Source organism: Corylus avellana, chromosome 4 (assembly GCF_965113065.1).
Source record: "Corylus avellana chromosome 4, dhCorAvel1.hap1.2, whole genome shotgun sequence".
NCBI lineage: Eukaryota > Viridiplantae > Streptophyta > Magnoliopsida > Fagales > Betulaceae > Corylus > Corylus avellana.
In genome coordinates this window covers 32,250,060-32,261,451 of record NC_142493.1, presented here as the reverse complement: position 1 = coordinate 32,261,451, position 11,392 = coordinate 32,250,060, and the positions used below count along the sequence as shown (strand labels likewise).

The 11,392-nt window shown below is 34.9% G+C and overlaps 2 protein-coding genes across 2 annotated transcripts; both read right to left on the bottom strand.

Annotated features, from left to right (window-relative positions):
* Nucleotides 1-3,117: 3,117 nt before the first annotated feature.
* HVA22C (HVA22 homolog C) lies at nucleotides 3,118-5,134 on the bottom strand. The gene is made up of 5 exons (XM_059592348.2): nucleotides 4,999-5,134; nucleotides 4,816-4,842; nucleotides 4,593-4,715; nucleotides 3,574-3,823; nucleotides 3,118-3,416 (listed from the first exon to the last, which is right to left on the bottom strand). Exons 1-5 carry the CDS (start codon nucleotides 5,052-5,054, stop codon nucleotides 3,342-3,344), a joined length of 531 nt encoding a protein of 176 aa, XP_059448331.2. The 5' UTR covers nucleotides 5,055-5,134; the 3' UTR covers nucleotides 3,118-3,341.
* A 4,256-nt stretch (nucleotides 5,135-9,390) lies between these two features.
* Nucleotides 9,391-11,179, bottom strand: LOC132179604 (transcription factor TCP15). Its single transcript, XM_059592347.2, has one exon. It carries the CDS (start codon nucleotides 10,908-10,910, stop codon nucleotides 9,699-9,701), a length of 1,212 nt encoding a protein of 403 aa, XP_059448330.2. The 5' UTR covers nucleotides 10,911-11,179; the 3' UTR covers nucleotides 9,391-9,698.
* Nucleotides 11,180-11,392: the final 213 nt, after the last annotated feature.

The window sequence follows — 11,392 nt, the reverse complement described above, 5'->3', positions numbered from 1 at the left end:
TGTGATATGATTTTTAAAATTATCGTTGAGTTTGAGATTATCATTATTGACTTTTAATTTATTGGTGATTTTAAAAGTCACATCACAGTTAAGAAGACACTAAAAAAACACTAAAAGAATACCTAACATTTTTCTATTTATTACGTGTGTGTTAAGGTAAATGATTAGGAATTTAGGAATCAAATAGTTAGGACTCAGGTATACCTCAATAGATTATGTCATTTCAAGTGACGTTATAGTGCATAAAGTCCACAAAGATCCCTTCTAAAACATAAACGGGACAAAATTTGATACCGAAATGCTTAGTGCTCGTTTAGAAGTGCAATTTTTTTGTACTGAATTCAACTCTTTTTCTATTTTTTTTTTTCTTTTGGATTGTGAATATTAAGGAGAAAAAAAGAAAACAAGCCATTAATTACAAGAACCAGACAGTAATTTATGTAATATTTCACGTACCAAAGATATGATTTAATCAAAAAATCAGGGGTGGTAAATTAACACATGTCTCTAAAGTGCATAATTCTTACATATATTTTTGTATTATATTAATTTTATGGGTAAAGTCCATTTAACCCTCTTAAACTACCACCCTAATAATAATCTACTATCAAAACAATGACAATGTACCCCCAATGCCAGCAGAATGACAAAATTACTCCTATAAAATTTTCAATAAGATAAAAATATTCTTAAAAATTTGAAAAAAATAAATAAATTTTGGTATTTTTATTTTTATTTTAGTAAGGGTAATTTCGTTATTTTGTTAAAATTGGGAGTACATTTTCATTGTTTTGGTAGTTTTGAGGATAAATTGTCGTAATTGATAGTTTAAGGTGGTTAAGTAGACTGTACCATAATTTTATTAAAAATGCTTGTGAAAATTACATATTTTAAAAAATAAATTTCAACTTAATAAACTGAATTCAAAAAAAAAATTTCTCAATAACAATTTGGAAAAAATAAATAATAAAAAAAAATTATCCTAACCAAAATTAAATAAGAAATTTGTCATTCCTTACTAGGCCAACGACAAGGTTGGTGGGACAGATATCGGGTGTTTGTAAGACTACTTTAGTACCGTCATGCGTCCCACGTGTCTTACATCGGATCGTTGACTACCAACTTCTCTCACTGGTGGATTAAAATTTGTACTCCCTTCCTTCTAAGACACGTGATGGAATGAAAAAGGAAGAGGGATGGTATTGTAACATATTTGATTAATATGAGAAAAAAAAAATAAGGATGTTTTGTATAAAATAGTGAAAAAATTTATTTTGTATTGATTTTTTTATGTGAATAGTAATAAAAAGTGATTGATGTAATGTAAAAAATAAAAATGTTGGAGTTGATTTTGAGAATATTTTTTTTGATTTTTAGATCCGGTCCGGTCTGGCCCTTTGCCAAACGGATCAGGATCCCCGGCAATGCTCCAAAAATTGCCCATTAGCTTTTTCTCAAATCCTGGCTATCCAATGTCATCTAGCAACCACAATTTAGCTACGTGTCCCAACTAAAGATAAATAATAAAATATTATTTATTTTATATATATAACAAAATATTAAAATTAAAAATTAAAAAAACTGGGGTGGCCGGCTGCCACCCCAACCGGTCGCTGGGGGTGGTCGAACCGCCCCCTAAGGCCCTGGGGGTGGCTTCGGCTGCCCCCAACCGATCCCTGAGGGTGGCCAAACCATCCCTAGGGCCATGGGGGTGGCCCCAACCGGCCTTCCGCCACCCCCCATGGCTCAATTGGGGTGGCCAGCCACCTAGTTTTTTTAATTTTAATATTTTAATATTTTGTTATATATATATATATTTTAAATAAATAATATTTTATTATTTATCTTTAGTTGGAACACGTGGCGAAATTATGACTGTTAAATGACATTGGATGGTCAGGATTTGAGAAAAAGCTCATAGGTAATTTTTGGAGCATTGTCGGGGATCCTGATCCTTGCCAAACACAGCCATAAGTAATGAAAATGTATGCATATGGTGAATTTACTACAATGTTAAATTTCTTTTGACGTAAAACTATAATGTTATTTATTTCGCATTGAAAGTGATATGAATTTTAATAAAAATTTTATTTGTTTTCTGAAAATATGAGGATAACATAGAAGTTCAAGAATAAAAGAAAATAAACGACTTGAACTTGAAACTTGACATTTATTGACACGACCCACAAATCCGACATAAACTCAATACAAAATTAGAAGGTCAGGTCGGATTAGAGTTGATCTATATATTTTTATACTCATGTATTGACACAACCCAAACCCGACACACGAATACAAATTACCACCTCTAACGTGACCTTTGTTGTTTACAATCAAGACATTGAAAAACTTATAATTTCATTCCTTCTTTTAGTTTATTTTCGTCTCAAATACTACAACATGTATTTTATATGATAATATATCTACTATCTATCGCTCCTCTTTTGCCGGTCTGTCACTCCATCTCCTTCATCAACCTTTGCATAATCCAGCTTCCCTCCACCACAGGTACATGTGGGCTACAAGTGCCGCCGCTCCTTTTGATTTCTCGCATAAGATTTTAAGCTTTCTGTATGTCATCATCTTCTTTGGCATTCTCCTTAATTTGTTTCTCCATAGTCGTATCCCTTTTTGCTTATAGAGATTGTTAAATTCAGATAAGATGTTCCTTAACATTAACCACAAGGCACCTCTCTTACCAGACATCTTACCCCTCATTCTAGGTAGAAATAGATGCCCACTTAAATTATACAACTTATTCGCAACAAACCACCAGTTTAATTTGAAGGAATTGGACCCAATAATCACAAATGTCAACCACATACAAGGTAGCTCTTAAGCTGGCTTTAATACAACTTTAGAGGAGATTAACTCTTTTGAAATTTGGACTCAGTTGAGTTATATTAACCACATACAAGGTAGCTCTTAAGCTGGCTTTGATACAACTTTAGAGGAGATTTAACTCTTTTGAAATTTGGACTCAATTGAGTTATATTAACCACATACTCTTATAACATGTTTCCAACATAAAACTTAATTGATTTTCACTCACATGCTTATACTCTACAATTTGGATCATTAATTTTGTTAGCTATCAAGAAATCTCCATGAGATCTCTTATATCTCGCCACTCTTTATCTGCATAGGTACAATAGCAATAAGAGAAAAGACAAAAATAATTACAAACCATGAAAGACACTCAAGGTTTAAGAAGAAAAAATGCTAACACAAAATAGATGATATTAAGATTTATAGCATCTTTAAACAGCTACAGACCGGAATTAGGAAAGAAGGGTAGCATATATATATATATAATCATCATATAGAGCCCACACTTGACTTCAGTATATATAATCATCATCGAAGATCATGTAATTGCTGCTCCTTCTGGCTCTAGCTTCTCTATGACTACCAGCCTGCAAATGGGAAACACAGATGTGATATTTTATTACAGGGTATATATAATCCTGTTTTCTTAGCAATTAATAATCCTAGTTTGAAACAAAAAGATGTCTCAGCTAAGAAAACATCATGGTTAATTAATTATTAGCATATATATATATATATATATACCTTGCTTATAAGCTTTTCAAATGCTTCTGTCCCGTTCTCTTCAATGTATTTCTCGGCAGCTGTGAGAACGTCATCTGGCTTACTGAAGATGTCCTTCTTTCGTGGGATATACCAGATTTGAGAAGTTTGCAGTTGTGGGTTCATGTAGAATGGCCTGATGAAGTTCTTGTACACATGTGCTGCCCCATTGAAGTGCGGTAGGACTAACCAGCATGTCGCAATAAGCTTAGCATAAGGCCAAATGGGGAGCCTGAAGTTCAAAATATGCAGCTTTTTTTAACTTTTCCAAGTGTTATTTATGACAAGTGAGGATAAAATAGAAACAATTTTTAGCAGCTGAAGCATTTAATGTCATTACCCTTTTCACTCCTATAGGTCAAGTTAACAACATGGGAATTTTTTTTACTACAATCTCTGTACAAACCCATTTGTCACATGTCTTTTAATTTGTCTACTCTAAATCTAAGAAATCAATTAATATCATAATTGGTCTCACAAAGTATTATAGTTCCTTCTATCACATTATTAATGTTATTAGTCATTATATATCGAATATAAATTTATTTTAAATTGAGTTGGAATAATTTCTTTTAACTTAGTGTCGAGTGTCATTTGCGTACGGGAGTGAGAAGCACATGTTTTTTTATATTAATATTATTAAAAAAAGCATGTGAAATCTTAATGCTAAAAAACACATTGCACTTTTAGAACTTGAGTTAGAGCATCTCCAAAAGAATAGTCAAATCCCTAATAATAGTTAAATCTAAGTATTTGAGTACTTTTTCGGCCCCAACAGAATAAACAATCTAACTTTTTTTCATCTAATGTGAATGGTAAATTGGAGTACATTTACTGTTTACACTATATACTTTGTTTCACTCATTTTCTTTCTTTTTCTCTCTCACACAAAATAATATTTAAAGAAAATGAAGAGTAAAATAGAGCATCGGTTGCTGGAGATGCTCTTAAAGAAGCAACGTACAGTATAATCTAGAACTGCGACAAATTAAATAGCTTACAATTCAAGGACTTTGGCGAATGTGAGCTCAAAGATTGTGAGCATAGAATAGAGAACCCAATATGTAAGCCATTGCTGATCATCAGTACGAGACTTGGTCTCTATAGCCCTGATTGAAGCATACCTATAACAACAACACGACCACATAAATCTGTAAGTGATGTTCAGAGAACATAGTACATCAGTACAATAAATAAAGTTCAAAAAAAAAAATCAACACTTACAGTGGATAAACGAGTGTGACTAGAGGCCTGCAAACAGAAAAAGAAAAAGAAAAGAAAAATCTAAATCAGGAAAAAAAAAAAACACAATGCACGTGTGTGTGTGTGGGTACAAAGTTCTAATTTATATACAGAGTTGATGAAATGGAAGACGATAATGGAGGATTGGATGAGAGAAATACATACAATGCAAGAACATCAAAGTTCTTGGCCACCACTTGGAGAAAATTCCCGGAACCCATTTCCTTGCTATTGCTAATTCCGTTCTTTGTCTCTGGACCTGATGATCTGTTGGTTTGGAGAGAGACTGCATACAGTGATACGCGCTTTAAAAAGGTACTTTGAAAAGGAATCGGTAAAGGTTTCTGATGGGAGCTTATTTTCCGAAAGAATCCAATGGTGCACGAGAAACGAGGCACCGAATTTTGAAAATCTTCCAGTGTAGTGTCAGCAGACTTCCTTACCGCTTCTACCAATAGAGTCTTGCCACGTTACTATAACAATTCTATTTCTTTTTTGTGTACAAAAATATTTTCTATTTAGGTATGAAAAAAGTCAAAAGTGCGTTGATTGATATAGATCGAGTAATTCTAGGTATAAAAATTGCTCAGCTTATAAAATTATAATGAATTACTATTAATTTGATTTAATAATTACTCTGAAAACTACATTAACTTTGAGTGAATAAAAAAGGTCCCGATCATTATTCGTTTATATAATAAGATCGATGGATAATCTTGGGTAGACGGAAAATTTTTTTTTTTGCTTACTGTTTGGTAAACGGTGTTGTTTTATGGGTTAAAAAGCCTTAGTAAAATCTTGGCCATCCTAGCAAACTACCGCAGATATGGATACTTTAATTTGCAGTAGCACATTGAAGCCAAATCCTTGTTAATTAAACCATACAAGCAGATGAGGAAGAAAAATGATCCTGATCATCTCAAAATAGAAACTGATGACTTATTGGTGGTTAATTGGTATATAGGTGATGAAAAAATGAATTTATGCTCTAGGCCCACGTTGATCTCTCCATTCCATTTCTTTACGTGATCTTTAACAGCTACATATATCCTTTCATGCATATATATTCTAATTTCTTTCCCTTTGAGTGAAAGGAAATATTGAAGTACTGCAACCTGAAATAGTATACCTCTTTCCATCTTTATTAGAGCATCTGGGTACGTATGGACTTTCATTAAATTAGATAATTTATCTGTGTGTGTGTGTGTTAAACACACAAGTTAGCAAGGAAATTTGGAGACGAATAGCATTCTAAAATGCTTAGTACAAGAATATATATATATATAGATCAAGGAAATTAATGCATGAAGATTCATTTCATATCCTTCATGATCCAAGATTGGTAGGGTTTCTAACTTCACTGATATATATTGTAGCGTCATGTTAAACGATCGATCATATATATATAGGTGGTGGAGATTTGTAACAATTTTGGGCCTTATATTTTGAAATATTTGACTATTTTTCTTTTTCTTTTTTCAAATTGCATCGACTGACAAAGATTTTTCTGGACTTTTGCAATTTTGAAAACTCATGGACAAATTAAATATATAGAAAAAGTTCGAGAGATATAGCTAGATTCTCGTTTGTCTTGATAATTACAAACCAAACAACAAACCCTAGCAGTCTCAAATCCCCTTTAAGTTACAGCTGCTAGAACAAGAGAATGAAATGAGACAGAAGATAAGGAGAGAAAAATAAGAAAAAAGAAAAATATTATGAAAAAAAAAAAGTAGGATGTGGGAAAAAATGATTTAGGACAATTTTATTTATATTTCCAAAATTGTGGAGATAAGTAGAGAAATAATTTAATTAAGACCCTAAAATTCTAAATTGGGTTCCATTTTAGAAATGCTAGAGCATCTACTCTCTTGTCCTTCTCCAATCATTCTCCGTACTTTGTTTTTAAAAATCAATCATTAGATTTGTATAACTCAATTAAGATAAGAGTAGACGCTCTAGTATTTCTCGTTCCATTTATTTGATTGTTTATGCATGTTTAACAAACAAGCTGTCAAAATGCTAGCTATATGTTTATGGCAAATGCCAGTTTTATAAACTGAGTTGAAGGAAAACCAGTTTGAAGGAAATCTTTAAATCAAATGTAGAGATAAATTTATTCTCATACATATGTTTGAATGAAGTCTAGGTTCTCTAAGAACCTAACCTAATTATCACGTTACAGACTTTAAATTCAGATTCATAACAAACTATTTTAGGAATTTTAATATTAAAAACTAATTTAAAATAATGGATGTATTATAATATTGTTTTAAATGTTGATAACTTTAGCCAAATTCATTATTAGTCAGTATATATTCATGTTAGGTCATACTTTTACAAAAACATATATATATATATATATATATATATATATATATATATATATATATATATATATATATATATATATATGTGAATTCATATGTTGAGACTGCCAACGTTATTATTTTAGGCTTAAGAAAGCAACACTTGCATGAGAAACTAGCTAGTATATATATAACAACAATATTGAATATAATTTTCAAAGCAAATCTACTTTGAAGTTGATCATGATTTCAAAAACCTCGTGCGGATCCTAGCTAGCTAGGTTACGGCTAAATTCTAAAGTTACCTTTCAAGTGAAACGATAAAGTGAAAATAATATATACATATAGGATATAACAACAACTTTTCACAAAGAAAATTAAAATAAAAAAGTGAAAAATTAAAATTAGTAGATTTTCTCGCGATTTCAATTTAGTTCTCAAGTTTCCAAATGAATCCATTCATCAACCTATATATTGTCCAAATAATAAACTATATGTCTGCCATGTGGATGGTTTACCAAGTCACACCCGTACAACACGATGCCACATCACACTCATCTGCCACGTGCATGTCACGTCATGCAAAAAAGAAAGAAAAAGAACTAAGAGGGTAGGGGTTAAGGAGGGGTTGGGTGCGGTGTGACGGGTCTTGGCTAAAATCTATATGAGAGGTGATGGTCAGACCACCTCCACCCTTATAGTTTCTCATTTCGTATAAACAAAAATTAAAAATTGGTGCTATGGGTATGACATGACATCATGTTTATGGGTGTGACATGATAAATTGTCTACATATTTGACTTATTGTTAATTATTTGGACCACAAGTTGATAAAAAGATTGATTTGAAATATGAATAAAATCTATAAATTAGAAACTTAAGACTAAAGTGAAATCTAGATCGAGAAAACCTAAAGACTAATTTCAGGGAAGTATAAAAAAACTGATGTTTTTAAATTTATTCTATTTGTTTATGTGTACCTAGTATGCTAGTAACCTAGTGATCAGAAATATTTAGGTTATGACATACACTGCAGTCAGCCATCATGTTCCACTCTTCCAATTAACTCAACTGCATGGCGAGAAGACTACTCACTGGACTAACTAAATCAGGAATCGATAGGGAGCAGCTACTTATACTATATAAAAAAAACAACATGCCTAAAAGAAGCGGTTGAGACCAAAGAAACATTCTATGTCAACATAATTTGATTCATTTATTAGTGATCACAAGCAAGATTAGTGTTCTTTTACCTAGAAACTACAAATTTAGCTAGGGTTATATATATATACATGAAGAAAAATCATTTCTTCACATTTATCTCTGAGTAAAGCTGTCTTCCATTGTTATCAACAAGAGAAGTAAGTATATATAATACTAATATACCATATTAATGCTACTGCTACTGGTGATGAATATAAATCAACGCCATGGAAAGACAGATGGGTATTACACCAATATTGCAATTCGCAATAACCCTAGAACTAGAAGACCTAATTTTATTGTGAAGAATGGTTACAAGAGAAAAGGCAAAGGTATCGATCTCATGATAAGCATAAATTAATGATCGAGCTAGAAGATCACCTACATCTTTGATTGGTGTGAAGAGGTTGATCAGTCCCACTGTATGAATGAGTGGTCCAGATGGAAACAGTAAAAGGGTGATGAGATGTGCAGAAGAGTCATAAACACCCACCAGTACTGCTCTATGGTGGCAGCCAGGCATCGAGTTAATTATATGAAAAGAAAGGAAAAGAATGATCGTTCTGTTATAGCCAGTGGCCGTACATTGCGTTTAGACAATATAATGGTCAGCCCTGGAGGCTCACCTGCGAGCTCTAGCTAATACTCATCAGAGACCCAGCTAGCTGAAAGGCTTAAACTGCCCTCCTTCCTTCCTTCTACTATATATATATAACGCTTGCCTAAATGGAAAATATGCACTACTAGTTTTGAGAACATGGGATCGAGAGATGTCTACTTTTTTTGTTTTTGTTTTTTTTTTCTGAGCTCCCAATCAGAAGGGGACCACTAGTACTGCTTTATGAATTAAGTGCTCTCTCCTACCAGTTGATCAGTGGAGGAAACTAAAATGTCCCTGATCGAACACAAACACAACACTATACAAATGACAGAGAGAGAGAGAGAGAGAGAGAGATTCGTATGTTGTTATGATCAGTTTGTTTATAACCTAGGTAGTTAACCTAATTAACAGAGGATATATATATATATATAAGAACAAACAACAAAACAAAATGGATAATAAGAGATAAGATATTAATGTTTTTAGTCACACCAAATGATCGATCCAGCCTAGCTAGCTAGCCATAACCCATATGTTAATATTTTTCTTCTCAAACCCTAAGAATATTCCTCACTAACCCACACGAAAATCAAATATTAAACTCAATTTCAAAGCAATCAAACTTGCGCCCGTGTTGCCAGTGCAAATATATATACTTAAAAGAAAGAAATATATCTATATATATATATAGACTATAGTAGCAGTAAAAGAGATATGCAATAACCAAACCATACACTTGGCTTTTAATTGATCTAGGAGTTGTGACTAGCTGTATCGCGTCCATCGTCTCCTCCATGATGATGCGGATGCCCTCCACTTCCTGGAGAATCCAAACCACCCGCCGCACCGACAATCGGCCTATAGGCATTGAGCGCTGCGAGGACGCCTAGATGGCTGTCAGTCACCGCACCACCGCCAACCCCGCCGACTCCGCTACCAAATTGTTGGTGGCCGGGGAGTAGAGCCATCGGAGGAGAAAAATTCATAAAATGCAGCCCATTAGCCATAGACCCCCTATACGCAGCACTAGAGGCATTATTACCACCCGAAGGAAATGTCCACATAGGATCACCGCTCATAACTTGGGTACTAGGATTCGTCAGCATCCAAAACGTCGCCGGATTTGGAGTACTGTGAGTAGCTGGAATCGACCCGGCTGTACTAGATTGTAACAAATAGCTACCCATCTGAGTTTGAGACAAGTATTCTTGCTCCGGCGGCCTACGCTTTCTCCCTATACCCCCGTCGGAATCTGAAATGTCTAGGCCAGCCTCACGTACCAACTCTTGCTTGGCCTGTAATGTTGCATTCACATTGCCGGAGTTGAAATTCAAAAGCATAGACGAAGTCTCCGATGAGGATAACCCAATAGTAGGAAACAAAGCCCTTCGCCGGGAAGACTCATCCAGAACAACTGTATTATCCCTCAAGTGTGGCATGGCGGAAAACGCGCTAGGGTTGTTGAAATAGTTATAACCGCTCCTCAAGTGAGAAGGCGCGGATATGGTAGACCCAGAGCTACGAAGAGAGATGTTGAGGGAAGTGAAGTTGGCGGGAATAGTACCGGTACCGGTGGCGGCGATGACAGCTGGCTCGGCCTGTTGGAGAAGCCACTCGATTGTCTCGCCATCGGACTTGTGGCCAAGCTCTCTAGTCAGCTGGAAAACCCTTGCGGCGCACGCGGCGGGCATGCGGATCCGGCGGCCTCGGCCGTCCACTTTGGTGTGTCTGTCTTTGGTGGAGTTCCGCTTGGGGGGTGGCTTGGTGTTGTTGCTCTTGGGTGGGTCGGGAGGTAGTTGGAGAGCGGTGGAATTGGAATTGGAGCGAGCAGAAGAGGTTGGGTCGCCGGTGGGAATGGAGAGGGAGGAGTAGTGGGAGGTGGAGCATGCTTCTTCTTCCTTTTTCTCTAGCAACTGTAACGGGAAATTTGGCCTGCGGATCCCAGTTTCACCATCCATGATCATATAGGAGGGAGGGTATATAATTGTGTTTTTTTTTTTTTTTTCTTTATTTTGTTTTTCTCTGGTCCTAGTACATCTGTGGGTGACCCTGGATGGTATCAACTTGGTGGCCTTGTGGGTCTCTCTCCTCTCTCACTCTCACTCTCTTGTGGAGCATGGAATTCCTTTCAGATGGGAGCTGGCAGCTGAGTTGTTTTCTGTTTGGGGAGTGAGAGAGAAAGACAGAGAGAGAGGATAAGGGGGAGGAGGGCAAGCTTTAAGCAACAAAAATGATGAGTCGGAATAATAAGCGTGGGCCACGAAAATTGAAAAGCAAATAATTTTATGGGGAAAGATAATTGCTTTTCTATGACTATGAGGATTTGTTTGTAATTTTGAATAATTTTTGGCTGGTTTTTTTATTACCCTTAAAATAAAATAATAATAAAAAAGAACTGGGTGTCCTTGTATTGTGGTTGGGTCGGACAGTCCCTTGATTCAGACTC

Bases quoted from the DNA above. Each gene is read 5' to 3' on its own strand.
- HVA22C (XM_059592348.2), bottom strand. From the start codon at position 5,054: ATGGGTTCCGGGAATTTTCTCCAAGTGGTGGCCAAGAACTTTGATGTT. The intron at 4,843-4,998 runs GTATGTATTTCT...TTCTGTTTGCAG, and splicing joins AACTTTGATGTTCTTGCATT to GCCTCTAGTCACACTCGTTT. The intron at 3,417-3,573 runs GTATATATATAT...TCCCATTTGCAG, and splicing joins TTGAAAAGCTTATAAGCAAG to GCTGGTAGTCATAGAGAAGC.
- LOC132179604 (XM_059592347.2), bottom strand. From the start codon at position 10,910: ATGATCATGGATGGTGAAACTGGGATCCGCAGGCCAAATTTCCCGTTA.